This window comes from Aythya ferina (genome assembly GCF_964211825.1).
Source record: "Aythya ferina genome assembly, chromosome: 26".
In the NCBI taxonomy this organism is placed as follows: domain Eukaryota; kingdom Metazoa; phylum Chordata; class Aves; order Anseriformes; family Anatidae; genus Aythya; species Aythya ferina.
Window position 1 is genome coordinate 2096879 of NC_140324.1, and position 19347 is coordinate 2116225.

General features: G+C 67.3%; 2 protein-coding genes across 3 annotated transcripts; one reads left to right on the forward strand and one right to left on the reverse strand.

Moving 5' to 3' along the window:
- Window positions 1-1892: 1892 nt before the first annotated feature.
- MFSD12 (major facilitator superfamily domain containing 12) lies at window positions 1893-10660 on the reverse strand. 2 transcript variants are annotated; one of them, XM_084498353.1, is made up of 10 exons: window positions 10189-10660; window positions 6650-6860; window positions 5430-5553; window positions 4992-5186; window positions 4813-4905; window positions 4618-4710; window positions 3777-3947; window positions 3497-3591; window positions 3007-3137; window positions 1893-2429 (listed from the first exon to the last, which is right to left on the reverse strand). In XM_084498353.1, exons 1-10 carry the CDS (start codon window positions 10511-10513, stop codon window positions 2335-2337), a joined length of 1533 nt encoding a protein of 510 aa, XP_084354479.1. In that variant the 5' UTR covers window positions 10514-10660; the 3' UTR covers window positions 1893-2334. The 2 variants fall into 2 exon arrangements, with proteins under 2 accessions (XP_084354479.1, XP_084354480.1); XM_084498354.1 differs by lacking the exon at window positions 3007-3137.
- Window positions 10661-12903: 2243 nt separating this feature from the next.
- HMG20B (high mobility group 20B) lies at window positions 12904-19267 on the forward strand. Its single transcript, XM_084498369.1, has 10 exons — window positions 12904-12980; window positions 13799-13867; window positions 15870-15975; window positions 16149-16352; window positions 16670-16790; window positions 16881-16933; window positions 17073-17148; window positions 17240-17455; window positions 17853-17985; window positions 18110-19267. Exons 2-10 carry the CDS (start codon window positions 13830-13832, stop codon window positions 18120-18122), a joined length of 960 nt encoding a protein of 319 aa, XP_084354495.1. The 5' UTR covers window positions 12904-12980; window positions 13799-13829; the 3' UTR covers window positions 18123-19267.
- The last annotated feature ends 80 nt before the right edge of the window (window positions 19268-19347 follow it).

The following is a 19347-nucleotide window of genomic DNA, read 5'->3' on the forward strand; positions in this document are numbered from 1 at the left end:
CTCCTCCCAGGGCTCCAAGCACCCCAGGCACCGCCCTCGCAGGGTGTGCAGGTGTCATCGTCATGCACGTGCACAGATCACAGGATCACAGAATTGTAGGGGTTGGAAAGGACCTCGAAAGATCACTGGGTCCAGCCCCCCTGCCAAAGCAGTTCCCTAGAGCAGGCTGCCCAGGGAGGCGTCCAGATGGGCCTTGAATATCTCCAGAGAAGCCCCCCCAGCCTCCCTGGGCAGCCTGTCCCAGCGCTCCGGCACCCTCCCCGGGAAGAAGTTCTTTGGCGTGTTGGTGCGGAACTGCCTGGGCTCCATTTTGTGGCCATTGCCCCTTGTCCTGTCCCCACAGAGCCCTGAGAAGAGGTTGGCCATGTCCCTCTGTCTCCCACACCTCAGGTATTTACAGACATTGATCATATCCCATCTCAGCCTTCTCTTCTCAAGGCTGACCAGACCCAGGTCTTTCAGGCTCTCCTCCAGGCCCCGTATCATCTTTGTGGCTGGCGTCTTTCCAGGAGATCCCTGTCTTTTTTGTACCGGGGAGCCCAGAACTGGACCCAGTGCTCCAGGTGAGGCCTGCCCAGGGCAGAGAAGGGCGTGCACAGGTGTGCAAGGCACACGCAGCACCTGCAGGCTCACGCCTATGCGCAGTCCCATGCTCACGTACACGCAGCACAGGCCGGCCATGCACACACACACACATTGCACACGTCTACACCTGCTCACACGCAGCCCCTTGCACACCCTCCAGGCACCGCTGCCCTCCTGGCCCCGTGCATGCACAGCCCTGGTGTGCCCGTGGCGCTGGGTGCCAGGGGCTGGGTCCCAGCGGGCGCTGGGTGGGCTGGCAGGGGACATGCAGTGGGGGGCAGTGGGAGACACTGCGGGGACACCACGGGGACACTATAGGGACACCACAGGGACACGATGGGGACACCACGGGGACACGATGGGGACACCACCACCCTGGCCATGCCCTGGGCCACGTGTGCAGCTCCCAGCCCCAGTTCCTGGGGCTCTCACTGTACAACATGGCCACGGCCCCATGGCCCCACCAGCCTCTGCAGGACCCTGGGGGTCCTGTGGGGTCCTGCCTGCAGCCAGCGCCTGCCCCAGGCTCCAGCCCCCGTGCAAGCCCCCGACACCCATGCCCAGTTCAATTTTGGGCCCCTCACTACAAGGACATCGAGGCCCTGGAGCACATCCAGAGCTGGGCTGAGGCTGGGGAAGGGGCTGGGACACGAGTCCTGCGAGGGAGCTGGGGGTGCTGGGGCTGCAGCAGGCTCAGGGGGCCCTCCCCGCTCCCTGGGGGCTGTGGGGAGCTGGGGCCGGGCTCTGCCCGCAGCAGAGGGAACGGCCTCGGGGGGGGCCCGGCTGGGAGCGGGGAGACATCGCTGGCAGTGCTGGGACAGAGCCCGGGGAGCTGCTGGGGTCACCGGCACTGGGGGTGCTCGAGGAGGGGCTGGGCGAGGTGCTTGGGGACACGGCTCGGGGGCGACACTGCTGGGGGCCGCTGGGGACAGGCGGTCCCGGGACGGCCCCGTTCCGGGCCCCGCGCCCCGTCGAGGCCGGGCAGCCCCGCGGGCCGCTCACCGCCGCGCTGGCACCAGCGGCCGCCGGCCCTCATTGGCTGCCCTGCCTTGGGGGGTGGGTCCCCCGCCGCCGATAACCAATCAGCGCGCTCCAGCGCCGCTGCGCCGCCACCATTTTGTTCGCGGGCGCGGGTCGTGGCCGCCATCGTTGTTGAGGGCGGCCATCTTGCGAGCGGCCCTGGGGCACGGGGGGGGGGCGGCCACAATCCCCCGACCCCCAGGGCACCAAGGGGGGGGCTCCCTCCTCCAGAATGTTTTTAAGTCTCACGGTTGTTTGTTTGTTTTTTTTTCTTTTGTTGTTGTTGTTTTTGTTTGTTTGTTTGTTTTTTTGTTTTTCAAGTTTAATTTTTAATTTTTTTATTCAAGTTTTGAGGTGGGTTGTGTTTGTTTTTTTTTTTTTTTTTTCCTTCTTTTAAAAAGTGCTCTGCGTACACACTGACCTTCCAAAAGCGGGTTAAAACCAAGGGCTGGGTGCCCCCCGTCCCACAGTGCGGGGGCCGGGCTGCGCCGCCCAGCCCCGGGCCCGTAGTGTTCAACTTGTGCAAATGCCCAGGGATGGCCGAGGGACGCCCTTCACCGCGTCCCCGGCACAGCAGGGAGGTGACAAGTCCTATGTGAGGTGCCTGAGGCGAGGCAGTGCCCGGACCCCACCCTGAGTCCAGCTCCCCCGTCCTGGCGCCGTCCCCGTCCTCGGGGGTCGGTCCCGGCAGAGCCCGGCCGTCAGCATGGCCGAGGACGCGAGCCCGGCTCAGTTGACCATGCTGCTGGGGCTCCTTTCCTCCGTGCTCTCCGTTTCGTTGTAGGAGATTCTGGCCTCGTTCAGGCCCTGCAGGGAGACATCATCTGCAAGGACGAGAGGGACGGGTCAGGAGCCCTCGCAGTGCCAGCCCGGTCCTTGGGGGCTCTCCAGCCCCCAGCACGAGGTGCCCTGACACGTCCCAGGGCAGCAGGGGCCCTGCACAACGCTGCCGAGAGCCCCACCCGTGGGGGCTCCGCGTTCTCCCCCCACCCAACACAGAACAAATCTGGACAAGGCGAAGGACGGAGACAGAGCTGACACTGAGCAGCCTGGCAAGGGGCACGCGGGCCCCTGCGTTTGTCCAGCAGCACGAGCAGCAGCCCCTTCACCCCTTCACCCCTCGCTGACCATGGGGCCAGGGGCAGTGTGGCTGGGCAGGGGGGTGCTGCCCGCCACGGGCACAGCGAGCGGGCACAGCCCCAGCCCTGGGGCCAGGAGCAGCAGAAGCACGAGGAGCTGAGCCTGCCTACCAGGAGGGTCACCCCGCAGCCTGCCACAACCAGGGCCATCTGGAAAGACACTTCTGCTTTAGCCGGGGCTGGCACCGGACCCGGGTCTCCCTGTGCCCCCAGCCCCACGCCTGCCCCTTCCCAGCGCCCCCAGCCCCGCGGCCACACTCACGGAAGCGGACCCGGATGGGCCAGATCATGATGCAGCACAGGGACACGGTGGCAGCCATGGCAATGCCCCCGGTGACCAGCACCATCACCCAGTGGTAGAAGCTGACGCAGGCAGGGCAGCAGAGCTCAGTCCTGCAAGGAGAGGACACGGCTGAGCTAGGTGGCGGGGACCAGAGCACTCCCCAGGCACCCTGGGGCTGCTGCCACCCTCCCGCTGCCCAAAGCAGTCCCAAATCCTCGCTACCAGGACTGGGACACGGGGGAAGAGCCCAGGGCAGCAGCGTGGACACAGCGATCCCCAGCCCCTTCAGGAGTCTGAGATGCAGAGGGCAGAGGAGAAGGCGAGGAAGGATTTAGGATGAATTGTAGTTTCCACCAGTGCCTCTCAGCAGGGGTGTAAGAGCGTGCCCCCACGGGCTGTTTGCTGCCAGGATCCCAGCGGTCTGTGTGGAACTGTCATTAAGTCATTTGTGCTCTGCAGGGACACTTACGGGCACGGGTGCAGGTTCTGGATCGCCATCACCGCCAGGCCGTTGGCCATCTTGTCCGTGAAGCTCATGGCCCCGTAGACAAACGCGCCGCTGTGCTGCGAGGGGAGAGGAAGGCTCACCCGGTGCCACGCAGCGCAGCGAGCGAGAGCCGTGTGCCCTCTCATGGGCAGAGCCCTCATTACAGCATGGCCCGGGCACGGCTCGGGGCTCTCCGCCTGCCCGGGGACATATCTCCAGCCCGCCGGGCTCCCAGCCCTGCCGGGACGGCGGGGCCACGTACCGTGTTGGTGCCGATGAGGTCGGCCGTCATGGACAGGGAGGTGACCAGGATGGTGGCGGAGCCAGCGCCGAGCAGCGCGGCCGCCCCGTAGATCTCCGCTCCCATCGTCCTGGTCAGGGTCACCCAGGAGGCGAAGGCCAGGATCACCAGGATGCCCACGAAGTACGTCAGCTGCTCCGGGACGGGCAGGGGGGAAGGCAGAGCTCAGCACCCAGCGCTGGCTGTGCCCCAGACCCCGGTGACATCCCACCCGCAGGACATCGGGGCCAGCCGCTGCCTGGGCTCACAGGGACGTCCCTGCCTCGCTCCCAGCGGGTTTGGGGCACTGTCCCCACACAGCAAGGGCCTTGCAGCGACCAGCCTGTGCCCGGAGGAGCTGTAGGTGCCTTGCAGGGCATGGGGACAGCCCCAGCCGTGCCCTGCACCCCATGGCAGGAGCAGAAGCTGCAGGTCTGCCGGGGCTGCAGACCCCACACCTCCGGCATGCTCAGGGTGGCTCAGCCACGTCCCCCCTCGGCCTCTCCTGGGCTCCTCGGGGCTTTCCCAGCCCTGCCGGGGCTGCTCAGGACCGGCTGAGCCTGGGCCAGCGTCACTTTCCCAGACCTCAGCACCCTCAGATGTGCAGGACAGGCCCATGCCACCCCTCGCCCTGCCCTGTGGGACCGCTGCTGCTGCAGGAGGATTCCTGAGGGGTCCCTGCTCTGCAGCCAGGCTCCGGTGTGCCCAGTGCTCTGCTCCTCGGTGGGTTCAGGACCTGCCTTTGGTGCCCAGCCCCTGAGCTCAGGAGCAGGTTGTTACGCCCTGGGTCTAACTCAAACCTCGCCAAGCCCCCAGGACTCACGTTTCGACCTATCCACTTATTCACAGGCTTCATGAGGAAGGAGGACAGGAAGCCGCTGACGTACAGCACCAGGGGGATGGTGGCGATGTATTTCTGTGGGCGACAAGCACAGGGAGAAGATCAGCTCCAGACCACTCACCCAGGACCCCTGCCTGGGTGACCCTGCGTGCGGGCAGGAACCTGCCCCGTGCCCACCTTGGGCAGCAGCAGCGAGTTGGTCAGGTACATGGCGATGTAGGTCTGGGACAGGTTGACGATGAGCCGGGTGGCCATGTAGAGCACCGCCACCTGCAAGGGGACGGAGAGAGCGGCCCTCAGCCCGCGCCAGCTGGAGGAGGGGGACGGGGCATGGCCGTGGCCCATCCTGCTCCCACCTGGTAGAAGGCAGGCTCCAGCAGCCAGTCCTTCCAGGCCAGCAGCGGGCGCGGGCACCTCGCGGGCTCCTTCTGCAGCAGGGGTGTGCTCTCGGGCTGCGGCAGGGAGCCCAGTGGGTACGGCTTCTCTTTGGTGCCCAGGTGGAAGATGAGGGAGAAGACGGCCCCCAGCCCCACCACGATGAGGGACAGGTTCTAGGGGAGGTAGAGAGGGGGTGAGTATGGCACAGGGTGCCCTCTGCCTGCTCGCCCCTCCCTGCCCCAGGAGTTTGGTGGAATAAAAGGGGGTCCCAGAACCCAGGGGGAGTTGGTGCAGCCCCTGCCCAGTGCAGGAGGTGGCTCTGGGGTGCTGCCACTTCACTCCCTCCGGTGCCTCCCTGTACAGCCACATCCCACGCAGGGAAGGAGGGACCCCAGGGACCGAGCCGTGCCACCTACCCGAAACACGGGGACATCCTGGATGCCCAGGTGCTCCGTGCGCTCAGGCTGGTCCACCTGCAGGTTCAGCAGCAGCCAGGCCAGGCCGTACACGGTGATGTTGGCCATGACGGTGAAGGCATACCTGGGGGAGATGGCACGGCGGGGTGACGGAGGGACGAGCACAGCTCCAGCCACAGCAGGGACACCTCCACACACGGCTGCCCACCAACCCAGGCCCGCTGCAGCCAGCTCTGCACCATGGCACCGCTGCAGAGGCGACACCTCCAAGCGCACGCAGGGACAGGCCAGCCCTGGCGGTGCATCAGCCTTACTGGTGCACCTCCCAGCACCCCCAGTCCAAGCAGGGGGCAGCACCAGAAGGAAACCAAGCCCCCCTGGGCCAGCCTGCCCGGCCCCAGCCCACCCCGAGCCGCCTGGCCCAGCACCCCAGCGTGGGGCCCCTTGGCCCTGGGTGACCCAACACCTCCCTGCGTGCTTCCAGCATGGGCGCAGCGCTGAGCCTGTTACCTGACGGAAGGGGAACTTCCTCCCACCGGGGCAGATAACGAAGCCCTGCTCCAGCTGATAAAGTCCCCTTCCTGCAGCCCGGCCCCTCCAGATAAGCAGCGCAGGCTCTGGGGCCGCACGCACAGCCCTGGGGACGCTGCGGCCTCCGGGACGGCCAGCACAGGGCAGTGCCCGGCCCTCCCCTCCCTGGGGACACCTGGGGACACATTCCTCCTGCATGAGCATCACCCTCCAGTTCCAAAGGAAAAAGTGCCCCGTGGGCATGAGCTCCTCTGTGCCGATGCACCCTCTGAGGCTGGGGCAGGGGGTTTGGGGACCTGGCACACCAGTACCAAGGGGGGAAGGGAGCTGGCAGATAGCCCTGCCTCTGCCTGCACCACAGCACAAAGCCCGGCTGGGCTTGGTGGGTCGCTGTGAGTTCTCTCCCATCACCACAGCACGGTGCTGGCTGTGTCAGCAGCATCCTCAGCAGCAGGACCTTTGCCCCGGCACCAAAGATTTTAGGCCAGGAACCCAGAAGATCGGTGTCACCTGGATGTGTCCTGCAGGACACCCACACGGCCCCAGCCCCGTCCTGCCAGGTCAAGGGCTCCAGCGTGCCCAAGGTGCCTGTGGCAGAGCAGCACACGGAGCTGTGGCACGCAGGGGACCTCTCACCACGGAGGTGAAGGGACTCGGCTCAGGGGACAGCCAGGGCTGGCCACGCTCACCTGAAAGCCGTGAGCTCCACCTTCTCGTGGTCGCTGGTCACCAGCTCGGGGATGAGGGACAGGTGGGAGATCTGCGTGGCCGCCCAGCCAAACTGGAAGATGACGATGAAGGGGAGGTAGTAGATGAAGGCCGCCCACTGCGGCGTGTTCTCCTTGCAGCCCAGGCAGGGGCTGAAGATGAAGGGGAAGGACACGAGGACGCAGGTGGTGCCTGGGGAGAGAGGGGAGCAGTGAGGGGCTGCGAGCCCAGCGCCCTGCGACCTGATGGCCACAGCTGGCTCCTATCCACGGACAGGGCCTGCCCCAGGGCTGCAGGGTGGGGATCAGCTCCCCCCGGTCGCTGCCCACCTCCAGGCCTGCAGATAACCGGCCCCAAGGCCACGGTGCTGCGCCGCCGCCTGCCTGGGGGTGATAAGGTGCCCTGAGCACCGGGACAGCCCCAGCTCCTGCAGGCACACAGCCTGTCCTGTCCGTCTGTCCCCTTGCCCCTTCTGCTGCAGGGAGCCACGCAGAGCAGCAGTCGGGGGCGTCCCCAGCAGCCCCCAGCACAGCGGGGCAGGAGCAGATCTGTCCCCACGCTGGCGTCAGACGCCGCTGCCCTGATGGGAAGGTCCCGGCTGAGTCAGTGACACCAGAGCCAGGTCCCTGCCTCCACCACAGCCCAGCAGCGTCCCCTTTGCACGCCACGGGGACGCCTGCGTGGAGCAGGCAGGGACAGGCCGGCTTCTCCCTCCCCTTCCAGAAGGTTACGGATCAAATCCAACGAGATGCAGGCCCGGGCGCCGTGCCCTGCTCCGTCCTGTCCTGCGCCGGGCGCTGCCAAACCCGCGGCACCCGCTGGCCACAAAACCACAGGAACCCAGGCCAGGGGAACCCGCAGCCGCTTCGCCAGGTCCCCAGGCTCCCCTCTCTGCAGGACTGTGCAAGATCCTTTTCCTGAAGAGAGATTTCTCCTTCCTTCGGCCACAAGGGCAGCTCCTCCCCGGCACTGCCACTTGAGGAGGATGCCTGAGGAGCACTCGGAACTCGGACCAAAACTCATGCCCGTGTTAAACACCCAGCCCAGCCCGGAGGATCACTGAGGCTGTGCCCCCTGCCCAGCCTCAGGCCCCACAGACTCGAGCTCTGCAGTCCCCAAAGGGCTGCGAGGGACTTGCCCACGTCCCTGGGGAGTGCTGGGGCAGGAGCTGCAGTCCCTGGGCCTGGGGTTGCTGCAGCTCCCACATCCGCCCCAACACCCCCGTGTGCCAGAAACTGTTTGTGTCACGCCTGTGCCTCCGTCCCAGAGCTGTCCTGGGGGGCCCCTGCTCATCCCAGCAGGACCACAGGAGCCCCCCAGGGGCCCAGCTCCGCTCCTAGCCCAGACCCAAAGGCCAGGAGCTCGCAGTCTCAATACAACCCCAGCGTGCTTGCACCACCCCATCCCCACCTCATTGCTCCTCCGCCCTGCAGCAGACCCATGTGCAGCATCCCCTCCCCAGCAGGGCCACCAAAGAGCACCCAGGGCCACCAAAGCAGCCAGCGGGGTGCAGCCACCATCCCCACGGGGGCCACCACAGCCCCACACAGGGCTCCAGGAGCACCCCAGCACCCCGTGCAGGTGGCAGAGATCCAAGCTCTCATCTCGCAGCCCTCCGGGGCAGAGTCACGGGAACGCCGGCTGCAAGTGGGCGAGCGCAGCGCAGCCGCTGCAGGCGGGGGATTTGGGGCAGCCCAGCCAGACTCGCTCAGCAGCAAAGCGAGGAGCTGCTCCCACCCCGTGGCTGCAGGGAGCTGCCCCGAAATCCTACAGGCAGGGTGAGCATCCCGCAGCAAGCCGACTTCTCAGGAGCATCGGCCCCGGCAGCCCCGCCGCCAACCAGCCCAGCACCGCGGAGGGGAGATGGTGCCGATAGCAACTCGTGGTATCTCCCCCCGCAAGGCTGTGGTTTCACGACGTTTCCTCCGATCTGAGCATGGGTTGCTGCCAGATGGGCCACCCCCTCCCACGCGCAGGAGCATCTCCCCACAGCGTGACCCAGGAGCGGGACCAGCAGGGCCAGTCTGGGACCGGGCTGAGCTGCGGTGGGACTGGGAAGGTGGTGGGGTAGCACCCACTTTCCAGGAACAACCCATGCTTTGGCTGGGGAAACGAAGTTTCAGCCCATGTCCCCAGCCTCAGCCCGTGTCCCCAGCCTCCCCTGTCCCCCCCGAAGCAGGCAGGGCCAGGCTGGAGCTCAGCCCCAGGCCCTCGCGGTGCTCCCTGCAGCTGCAGTGGGGCCGGCTGGGGGCAAGCACGGCCCCCGAGCAAGACGTGATTCAGAACTTCCCCTTGGGTGCACCCGGCCGAGGCAGCGCTGCCCATGCCGGAGTCACAGCTCCGGCCACTTCCCTAAATTCAGGGCACAGATCTCACAGATGGTGCGGCAGGGGGTGAAGCTGCCCCCCCTGCACCCCTTTTTCTGGCTCATTTCAGGGCTGGGGGGCCAGGCCAAGCCAACCGCCGGGCAGCCCAGCTGCCTTATCGGGTTGGCAGGGAGAAATTTGGCATCAAGATAACGGCACCCACAGCACAACCGTCCTCTCCCCACACGGCTCCACGGGCACCCTGGGGTGCTACCAGGAGGAGGAAGCACTGAGGGTCTCCATCTCCTGCCCACGGAGGTTTCCCCGCTCTCACCGCCCCATTCCCCGTCACCAGCCGGGGCAGCAGGGTCAGGGCAGGCTCCTGCGAGTGCCACGGCTCCGAGGACCCTTCTCCAGGTCTCGCTGTCCCCTCAGGGAGGGCCCCCGATGGCAGCGGGGCAGCCCCAAGCCCTTCAGTGCCTTGCTCACCCAGGATGTGAGCTGGGCACCCGTTAATCATTCACACGGACCTGGTGCTGCCTCCCCCTCGTCCCCACGGGGCCCTTCCTCACCCGGAGCAGAGCCCATGCGTGCCCCAACCCGGGGAGCCCCAGCCTGGTCCCCAGCAGCGGGAGCAGCCCCGGTGAGCATCCCGCACCCCAAGGTCACCCATCACTGCTGCTGCACTGGGAACCTCCTGCTTGAGGCAAGCCCCAGGTAAATCCCCGTGCTCGTGGGAAAGCCCAGATTTACCTTTCGGTCTCCTTTTTACCTCTTTGCCTTGGTGCCACCCCCACCCGGGGGGACATGGGGCCACCCCCCACCACTGCATGGGGACGGCACCCGGGCAGGGCAGGGACATCACGCCGCCCCTTCCCCTGCACCCCGTTACCCCCACGGGGCTGCCCCATGCCTGTTCTGTCCCATTCCCACCTCAGTGCCACGGGGGGGGGTGTTACACCCCCATCTGGGGCACCCCAAAACGGCCCCTCCAGGCAGCTTTGTGGCTGGGGACACTCAGCAGCATCGGGGCTCCAGCAGAGCCCCCCTGAACCCCAAAGCTGCCGGGAGCAGCGCCTCGCCCTCCATTTGGGGAAACCCCACTGATCCCCCGGGGGAAGCACCCCCAGCCCCCCAACCCCTCTCCGAGACCCCCCCCTCGCACAGCCCCCCCCCCGGTGGGGTTGTGTTTCCTGCAGCATCCCAGCCCTTACCAGCCAAGTGCCAGGATTTCCTCCGGCCGTAGCGACCGCAGCCGGCCGAGCGATCGGCTTCGTAGCCGAGCAGCGGCGTGCACAGCCCGTCGGCCACCTGCCCCGCCAGCAGAAGGCCACCGGCCAGCCGGTGGCTGTAGCCCAGCACGGCGTGCAGGTAGAGCAGCAGGTAGGTGAACCAGAGCGAGGCGCACAGGTCGTTCAGGAAATGCCCAGCCGCAAAGCTCAGCCGTGCCCGCAACGGCAGCGCCTCCGCCACCGCCACCGCCGCCACCGCTGCCGAGCCGCCCGCCCCGAGCGAGCTCCTCCGCGGGGGCTCCGCCATAGCCGGGCCGCTCACACCGGCCTCGGCCGACCGCTTATAGCGCCCGCCGGGCCGGGGCGGGGCGGGGATGGAGCCGGGGCGGGACGGGGCCTGCGGCGGGGGGAGCAGCAGCAGTGGCGGCGGTGTCAGTGGTAGCAGTGGTGGTAGCAGTGGCGGTGGTGGCGGTGGTGGCCCAGCTCGGGTCCCTGAGCAGCGCAGGCCGTGTCCCCCCCGTCCCCGCCATCCCCGCTCCCCGGTGCTGCCCCCCCAGCACCAGGCCTGGCCGAGGAACGTCCGGCACCAGGGGTCGGGACCGGGAGCCGTGCAGCTGCTGCGGGGCCCTGCCTGACTTGGTGCAACCCCCCCGTGTTGGGGACGTGCTGGGGATGTGTTGGGGGCACACTGGGGGCACACTGGGGATATACTGGGGGCGCACTGGGGGCACACTGGTCCCCAGTGGGATCCTTGGGGTAAAAGGCTGGGTGCTGTGGGCACGGAGGGGACACACAGACTGTCCATGATGTCCCTGGGTACAGAGGGGGGGGACACACACGCTGCCCGTGATGCCCCCAGGCACAGGGGGGGACACACAGGTGCTGCCCGTGATGCCCCCACCACTGCCTTGGGCAAAAAGGGGTGCGAGGGTGTTGGGTCCTGCCCCAGCTCTTCGCCCCCTCTGTGAGCCCGTTTGCACCCCAGCCCCACAGCACCCAGCGCTGTTGCTGTGCCCCCAGACACCCAAAAACCCTGGGAGCCCCCTGCCCTAACACCAGCCCCCCCTTCCCTAACACCGGCCCCCCCTTCCCTGTGTCCCTGCCATCCTCGCAGCCAGCCACCAGCGGGGACATCCCAGATGTGCCCCCCCCATGGGTCCCCAGGGACCCCCCCAAGGGTGCTGCTGGGTCCCCCATCACCCCAGCCCCTGGGAGCACCCCCCCGTGGGTGCGTGCCCACTGCTGGGGGGGTTTCTCTGCTGCGGGGCCGTTTCTGGGCATTTCTGGGGAGTTTGAGGCTGCTCCAAGCGGGTTCTTGGTGGCTCTGACCCCAAAGGCGCAGCGGGACAGAGCTCTGCCCGTGGGGTGGGGGCGAGCATCCGCAGCCCCCCCGGCGCCACCCGCTCTGCCCATGGGGACGCTGAAATCCCGGGGACGAAACCAGGGGCTGGGGGGGCATCGGGGGTAACCTGAGCGGGTCGGGCACCTCCGTGATAGCCGGGCTGGGGGCTCCCAGACCATGCGTTTTTGGGGAACCCTTCCCTGGATGTGCCCCCCCCCTGCTGCTGGCAGCACAGGGGTGACGGAGCCCCAGGGCCGGGATGCTGCGGATGAACAATTTGCATGGGTGCCAGGTCTTGTGATTCCCACGGCAGCTCCGTGGTGAGGGCCGGGGGTGGTGGGGGCCGCGCATCACCCGCCAGCCCCCGGCCCCCCCCCCGTCATGTGAGGGCACGGCGGTGACTCAGGGACGGGGAGGAAGCGAAAATCCAGGCCGATGGGCGAGCAGCCCCAGGGGGAGGATGAGCCGGGGGGGTTGCCACAGCTGCCCCCCCCAGCTGGGAACCGGCTGCCCCCTCCCGTGCCCGCGCCCCCCAGCTCCGGGCACCCCAGACACTGGGTGCTTTGGGCACCCAAGGGTGCTGGGGGGCACCGTGGGCATCGCGTGCCGTGGGGTTCCCAGTCCTGCTCTGCCTCTGCAGCTCCGTGGGGTGTGGGGTGAGGGCAGGGGGTGCCCCAAAGCTGTGGGGGGGGTGCTGGGGCACTGGTGGTCCTGGGGGTGGGCACTGAGGGGCACTGGGAGCGCTGTGGGGGAGTACTGGGAGCACTGGGAGGGGTGAGTAAGGGGGACATGGGAACCCCCACTCCAGCAGGCACTGGGGGTGCTGGAAGTAGTGGGAGGGGGCGGCCTGGGGCCATTGGGACCCCAAAAGGGAGCACTGGGAGAACTGGAAGGGCTGGGGAGGGGTAACTGGGAGCACTGGGACGGCACTGGGAGCACTGGGAGCAGTATGTGGAGGTCCTAGGGCCACTGGAACGCCCCTGAGCTGGGCACTGGGAGCACTGGGGGCGTTCTGGGGTCTCGGGGCCCCCCCGCGCCGCTTGGCCGGGTGGGCGCTGGGGGGCACCCGAGGGGGGCCGAATGCGGTGGGCCCCACTCCTCGACTGGTGCCGTTGCCCCTTTAAGGCGCTGCCCTCCCCTCAACGCTTCCCCGTCCGCACGCCGGCTCCTGATTGGCTGGCCGGCCGGCGGCGCGCGCCGAACCCGGAGCACGCGAGCGCGCAGCGACGGCCCCCGGCCTCGCCCCGCCCCTTCCCCGCCTCCTCCCCGTGACGTCAGCAGCTTCCAACCAATCGGCGCGGGGCCGCGCGCCCCCAGGCCCGGCGCGGGGAGCGAATCGGCGGAGCGGAAGCGGGGCGCTCATTTGCATAATAATAGAGGGGCGGGGCCCGGCGAGGAAGGGAGGCCGAGGGGCCCGGCGGGGACAGGGAAGGTGGGGGCGGGGGGGGCCCAAGATGGCGGGGGGGGACCGGGGGTAACGGGGGGCGGGGGGGGCCTGGAGATGATGGGGGGGGCCTGGAAGGGGCCTGGGGGTACTGGGGGGGGCCTGGAAGGGGCCTGGGGGTACTGGGGGGGGGGTCTGGGTGTGTAGAAAAGGGGATTGGGGGGGGTCTGGGGCTGCTGAGGGGGGCATGGGGGGGTCTGGGGGTGCTGGGGGGGATCTGGGGGGGGCCTGGAAGAGGCCTGGGGGTGCTGGGGGGGGGCTGGAGGGGGTCTGGAGGGGGTCTGGGGGTACTGGGGGGGAGCTGGTGGTGCTGGGGGGGGGTTGGGGGACTTGGAGGGGGGTCTGCAGGGGTTCTAGGGGTACTGGGGGGGGGTCTGGATATGTAGGAAAGGGGATTGGGGAGGCCTGGGGGTGCTGGGGGGGTCATGGGGGGGTCTGGGGTTGCTGGGGGGGGCCTGGAGGGGGTCTAGGGGTGCTGGGGGAGGGTCTGGGGGTATAGGAAGGGGTAATGGGGGGGGTCCTGAAGGAGCCTGGGGGTGGTGGTGGGGGCTGGGGTTGTGGGGCAGGGGTCTGTGAGGGTTCAGGGGGTGCTGGGGGGGTGCTGAAGTTGCTGGGGGTGCTGGAGGGGGCCTAAGGGTGCTGGGGGGGGGGCTGGGATGCTGGGGGGTTGAGGAGGGGCGGCCATGGGGGCCTGGAGGGAAGGAGTTGGGCAAGGGGGGGCTTGGTCCATGGGGTAGGGGGGGGGCTTGCTCCATGGCTTCGGTGGCCCCCAGGGCCCCAGTGACACCCCCGGTTTTGTCCCTCAGGGTCCTGCTCTGAGCTCCCCCCCCGCTGCCCATGGCCCACAGCACGAAGCAGGCGCCCGCTGGGATGCTGTAAGTGCCCCCCCCAGCCCTGAGGGGTGACAAACCCCCCAGAAGGGGGGTAGGGGTCACGGGGGGGGGGTGACAAGCATCACCGTGTCCACCTTGGGGGCCTTTCCTGTAGGACCTGGGGTAAAAACCCCCAAAATATGCCATGAGTTTTGAGTCATCTCAGCCTCAGCTTGTTTGGGGCGCACCACGTGCGGTCCCTGGGGGGTGATGCCCCCCCCCGGGGCTGTTCCTGCTGTGTCCCGGGGAGCCAGGTCCCGGAGCCGCTGCGGCGCCAGGAGGTGGATGCCCAAGGGAGCCGAGATAAGGGGAGGAATGGTGCCGGGAATAGCTTTACTTTTTAAAGCATCCTCAGGCACGAAAGGAATCCGCGGCGCTGCGTGGGGGAGGCAGAGCTCCCCGTCGGGGGGGTGTCAGCACATTCCCCGCCGCGCTGCGGGACGTTACCGGGCTGCTGGGGCCGGGTGCTGTGTTAGGGCTCATACAGAAGGGCTGGGGCCCGCTGGAGCCGCAGCAGTTGTTTTTTTCTGGGAGGCTGACGATGTTCTCACAGCTTCCCGTAGCCTCAGTGCGAGCGGCTGGGTCCCGGGGAGGGGCAGCATTAGAAATGGGGTCCCCAGGACTCGCAGGAGGGGGACGGGAATGAATTGTCAGGTGAATTCTGGCTCGTGCAGGGCTCTGTGCGGAGATCTGGGCTCACACCGAGCGTGTGAGGTGAGCGAGGGACGCTGAAAACCAGGGAGCGAGTCCGGATCCGCCGGGCTGTCAGTGCGCAGCCAAATTCCCTTTCCCTTGGGGGGCTGCGCCCAGCCCCTCGCTATTAAACGGATCTTGTGACTGGGATGAAAGCACAGCCCGGCCGTGCCGGCCGCTCCGCTCGCACCCTCTGTGTCTCCCCGTGTCCGGCAGTCCCGGCCGTGCTCTGGTGTGGTCGGCGGCTGTGTGACCGGCTGGGCCGCCGCCAGCAGCGATCGCTGTGATGGGGCCATCAAAGCCGGAGGATCAAAGGGGCGCAGGCGGGACGGGGGCTCCGCCATGGGAAGGAGCCGGGGACAGCCGTAGGAGCCCCGGGGAGAGGCTGTGGTGGGGTTGGGGGGGGGGGGGGATTCCGAGCCCGGTTTAGTCCGTGCTGGGGCTGCGTGAGGATGTGGCACCGCGCTGGGAAGCTGCCTCGGGGCTCCCGGCCGCTCGTGAGAACCGCTGGGTGCCTCCGGAGGTGGCTCCGTGCACCAAAGGAGCGGTTTTGGCCCCAGCTCGTCTGGTCCCCGCGGGGGTGCTGCCACCAGGAGCTGTCCCCGTAGCGGCTCCCCCCTCACCAAGAAGGATCAGAAGGATCGGCCGCTGTGTGAAGGAGGCTGTAGCGAGGTGGGGGTTGGCCTGTTCTCCCACGTGCCTGGTGACAGGACGAGGGGGAATGGGCTTAAGTTGAGCCAGGGGAGTTTTAGGTTAGATGTTAGGAAGAACTTCTTTACCGAAAGAGTTGTGAGGCACTGGAACAGGCTGCCCAGGGAAGTGGTGGAGTCACCATCCCTGGAGGTCTTTAAAAGATGTTTAGATGTAGAGCTTAGGGATATGGTTTAGTGGAGGACTTGTTAGTGTTAGGTCAGAGGTTGGACTCGATGATCTTGAGGTCTCTTCCAACCTAGAAATTCTGTGATTCTGTGTCCCTCAGGACAACCCGCCGCGCTGTCTTGGTGTCACATGGGGATGTCCCCGAGTGTTTTTATGGTCACCTTCATTGCTCGCTGCCACCCGGAGCGGTGCTGGCAGCTCCCAGCCCCGCTCGAAACGTCACCGAGGGGCCTTGGGTGGACCTCGGGGCAGATTTTGTGTGCCCGGGGTTGTGTCCTGTCCACCTGGAGCTGGGTTCTGCTGAGCCCTGGGGTCAGGATTGGGTTTGGGCACTGTGACCGGGTGGGAGCCGGGGGTCTGGCAGTGCTGCAGGGGGGCTGTGACGGATCCAGCGGGTCCCCAGCCCTCTCTGAGGGGCTCTCTGTGTCCGCAGGCACGCCGCAGGCAAGGCTCAGCATGGGAACTTCCTGGTGGCCATCAAGCAGGAGAAGGGGGAGGTGGCGCGGGCCAGCGGCGAGAAGCCACACGGCGAGGAGGAGGTGAGCCCTGCTGTGTCCCCAGTGCTTGGGGCTGGTCCCCAGCTCACCCCCGTGGTGCTGTGGGACCCGTGGTGTGACCGTGGTCAGCGAAGGGCTGAGACCTTGCCCCGAGGGGTGCGGGTCCTGCCCCACCGTCGACGCCAGCTTGTCCCTTTCCCTTTTCGGGGCGCCAGCCGGTGAAGAAGAGGGGCTGGCCCAAAGGCAAGAAGAGGAAGAAGATCCTGCCCAATGGCCCCAAGGCCCCCGTGACGGGCTACGTCCGTTTTCTGAACGAGCGCCGCGAGCAGATCCGCACGCAGCACCCTGACCTGCCCTTCCCAGAGATCACCAAGATGCTGGGAGCCGAGTGGAGCAAGCTGCAGCTGTCGGAGAAGCAGGTACCGGGGTGGGGGGGGGCTCATCTTCTGGGGCTGGCAGCTCCCCCCATCCTGGTGGAGCCTCTCTGGAGGCTCCTGCACCTGAACCCCCTCTGCTCGCAGGCTGGGAACGGCCCCATCACACCTCGGTGCACTTGGAAGCCAAAATCTTTGTGCACTCGAGGTCTGGGCACAAAAAGTGTCACAAGGGGGTTACCGGGGGGCCCGTCTCGGTGCTGGGGAGCAGGAGCCGGGCCTCGGGGGGTGGGAAGGGGTCAGCAGCACCACGGGGAGCCCGCTGTGGGGCCGGGCCAGGCTGAGGACGCCTGTGACCGCAGCGGTACCTGGATGAAGCGGAGCGCGAGAAGCAGCAGTACATGAAGGAGCTGCGGGAGTACCAGCAGTCGGAGGCCTACAAGATGTGCACGGAGAAGATCCAGGAGAAGAAGATCAAGAAAGGTGGGCTGAGGGGCCGGGGCAGCAGCTGCCCTTTGCTCAGGGGGGGTTTCGGGGCGGCTCGTGGAGGGTAACCCCCTGCCTCCTTCCCAGAGGATGCCGGCTCCGTGGCGGTGAACACCCTGCTGAACGGGCACCCGCACAAGGTAAGGTGCTGGCAGCTCCACGGCCCTGTGGGGAAACTGAGGCACGTGGCACTGCGGGGTTTGGCTTCCTGGGTTGAAGCAGAGCTGCAGGAGGCAGCGCGTGGCTGTCCCCTCAGCCCCGTCCCCTCCTGTCCTCCAGGCTGGGGAGTGCAGCGACTCCTTCTCCACCTTCGACGTGCCCATCTTCACCGAAGAGTTCTTGGACCAAAACAAAGGTGAGGGGCTGAGGAAGGGGCCGAGTTTGGGGTATTGGATGGGGTCACCATTCCCTACCCGACCCTTTTTGACCCCGTTTGTCCCCGGCAGCCCGGGAGGCCGAGCTGCGGCGCCTGCGGAAGATGAACACGGAGTTCGAGGAGCAGAACGCCATCCTGCAGAAACACACGGAGAGCATGAACTGCGCCAAGGAGAAGCTGGAGCAGGAGCTGGCGCAGGAGGAGAGGCAGACCCTGGCCTTGCAGCAGCAGCTCCAGTCCGTGCGCCAGGCCCTCACCACCAGCTTTGCCTCCCTCCCCATCCCTGGTGAGCTCGGGGCAGCCCCGGGGACCGGCCTTGCTGTCCCGGGACACGGTGGCCACGTGGAGGGGGCTGAAGCCAGCGGGGGCTGTAGCAGGGATGTCAGTGGGGTGGTGATAACTGCTCGTCTGGTGGGGGGGAGGATCACAGAGCACTTGGGGTTTTCCAGAGAGCCCAGTTGTGCCAGGCAGCTCCTCTGCAGCAGGACAGGACAAACTGGGAACTGTGCTCGTCCCTAGATGCAGTCACGGCTTCATCTGGGGAGATATTAGGAAGAGGAACAATCCTGTTGTTCCTGGCTTTGTATCAGTGGGAGCTCACTGCTGCAGGACCTCGTTCAGGGTCTCGTCCCCAGCACGGTGCACGGGGCTGGGTGGGGACTTACCGGGCTGCTGCCCCGTAGGCACTGGGGAGACGCCGACGCTGAGCACTCTGGACTTCTACATGGCCAAGCTGCACAGCGCCATCGAGAGCAACCCCCTGCAGCACGAGAAGCTGGTGGTTCGCATCAAGGAGATCCTGTCCCGGATAGCCAGGTGAGCGGGGCAGGACTGGCCGGCACCCGGCGTGGCTGCAGGGGGGGCTCGGGGCCGTCTCCACGCGGTTTTGGGGAGGAGAAGTCAAACCCAGTCATTTGGCCTCGTTTTCCACCCCCTGCAGCGAACACTTGTGAAGAGGACCAGTCCCTGCCGGAGCCCGGGGCCAGCCGGACCACGGCCCTGTCCCTTGGAGCCCCCACAAGGGACAGTCCCTGCTGCTGGGCCGGCTGCTTCCCCCTCCACATCAGCGGGGGGCGACCCCGGCCCCGCGGCGGTGACGTCTCCGAGGACCTTGAGCTTCTGGGGACCAAGCGGTGCCATGGTTGAGCCCCCAGCACGAGCCCCCCCTGCTCTCCCGTGCGCTCCCCAGCTCCCGCAGCCCCTGGGCATCGCCTGCAGCCCCGGCTCGCTGAGCCCTGGTGCCAGATGCGGCACCGCAGCCTGCGGGTGGAGGGCCTGGAGGACAGCAGCCTCTTCCACGGCAACCCAGGGGCTGTGGGGCAGCTGTGACCGGCCCCTAAAGCAGGAGGGCTGACACCCAGCCCTTCCTCAATGGCCTCGCCTCTCCGCGGTGGGGACAGGACCTCCTTCGAGCTGCCCCTCTGCATGTTTGGCTCGGCTCAAGCCTCCTGTCCCTGACGTGGTGAGCGTGGCCAGGAGAGGCAGCCGTGCCCCCTGGGGTGCGTGGGGAGCCCCCGGGGCTCAGTGCCGCATCCCAGCCCCAAAATCAGCCCAGGGACCCCCGGCCTGCCATGGGGGAGGTGACAGGCTTCCTTCCCCTCTCTCTTGTTTTATTTAATCTGCCCTTTTCCCCTCGCTGCTGCCCCTCGGGTGCCTTCAGCCCCTCAGCCCCATGCACCCTGCCTGCCCCCTCTGCTTCCCCCGTGCCTCTGGGGCCAGGCAGGGCAGCCCCTTCCCCACACCCCGGCAAAGGCAAAACTGTGCTGAGGGGGGAGCGGGCCCAGAGCCCCCCCAGCCCTGGGGGAGCCCTCGTGGGACCACCGTGACGGCAGCCGCGTCCTCGCCATGCTGTGCCGGGGTCGGACGACCCTGGGGCTGCCAGTCAGAAATCTCAGATTGTGTAATTAGAGAGCGTCTTATTTTCTTACTAGCACTACGTGGATTCGGCCCCGGGTTTAACCCGGGGCAGGGGTCCAACCCCCCCCCTCCTCTCTTGCCTGTGAGGTCGGTGCTCTGTAGACGAGTCTCCTGGTTGCCATCTCCCGGTGGCTGCTGGGCTCGGGATGGAGATGGGAGTGAATAAACGTGGGAGAAACCAGCGTGGGCTCCGTGTGTTTGTGCTTGGGGGGCGGCTTCAAAGGCCCGGAGCTGCCTGGAGCAGCTTCATCCCCGTGCTGT

Coding starts and splice junctions, on each gene's coding strand:
- HMG20B (XM_084498369.1), top strand. CDS start 13,830: ATGGCCCACAGCACGAAGCAGGCGCCCGCTGGGATGCT. Junction 13,868..15,869: donor CAGGCGCCCGCTGGGATGCT/GTAAGTGCCCCC, acceptor CTGTGTCCGCAG/GCACGCCGCAGGCAAGGCTC. Junction 16,353..16,669: donor TGCAGCTGTCGGAGAAGCAG/GTACCGGGGTGG, acceptor CTGTGACCGCAG/CGGTACCTGGATGAAGCGGA.
- MFSD12 (XM_084498353.1), bottom strand. CDS start 10,513: ATGGCGGAGCCCCCGCGGAGGAGCTCGCTCGGGGCGGGCGGCTCGGCA. Junction 6,861..10,188: donor GAAATCCTGGCACTTGGCTG/GTAAGGGCTGGG, acceptor CTCTCTCCCCAG/GCACCACCTGCGTCCTCGTG. Junction 2,430..3,006: donor GCCCATCCGGGTCCGCTTCC/GTGAGTGTGGCC, acceptor TCGTCCTTGCAG/ATGATGTCTCCCTGCAGGGC.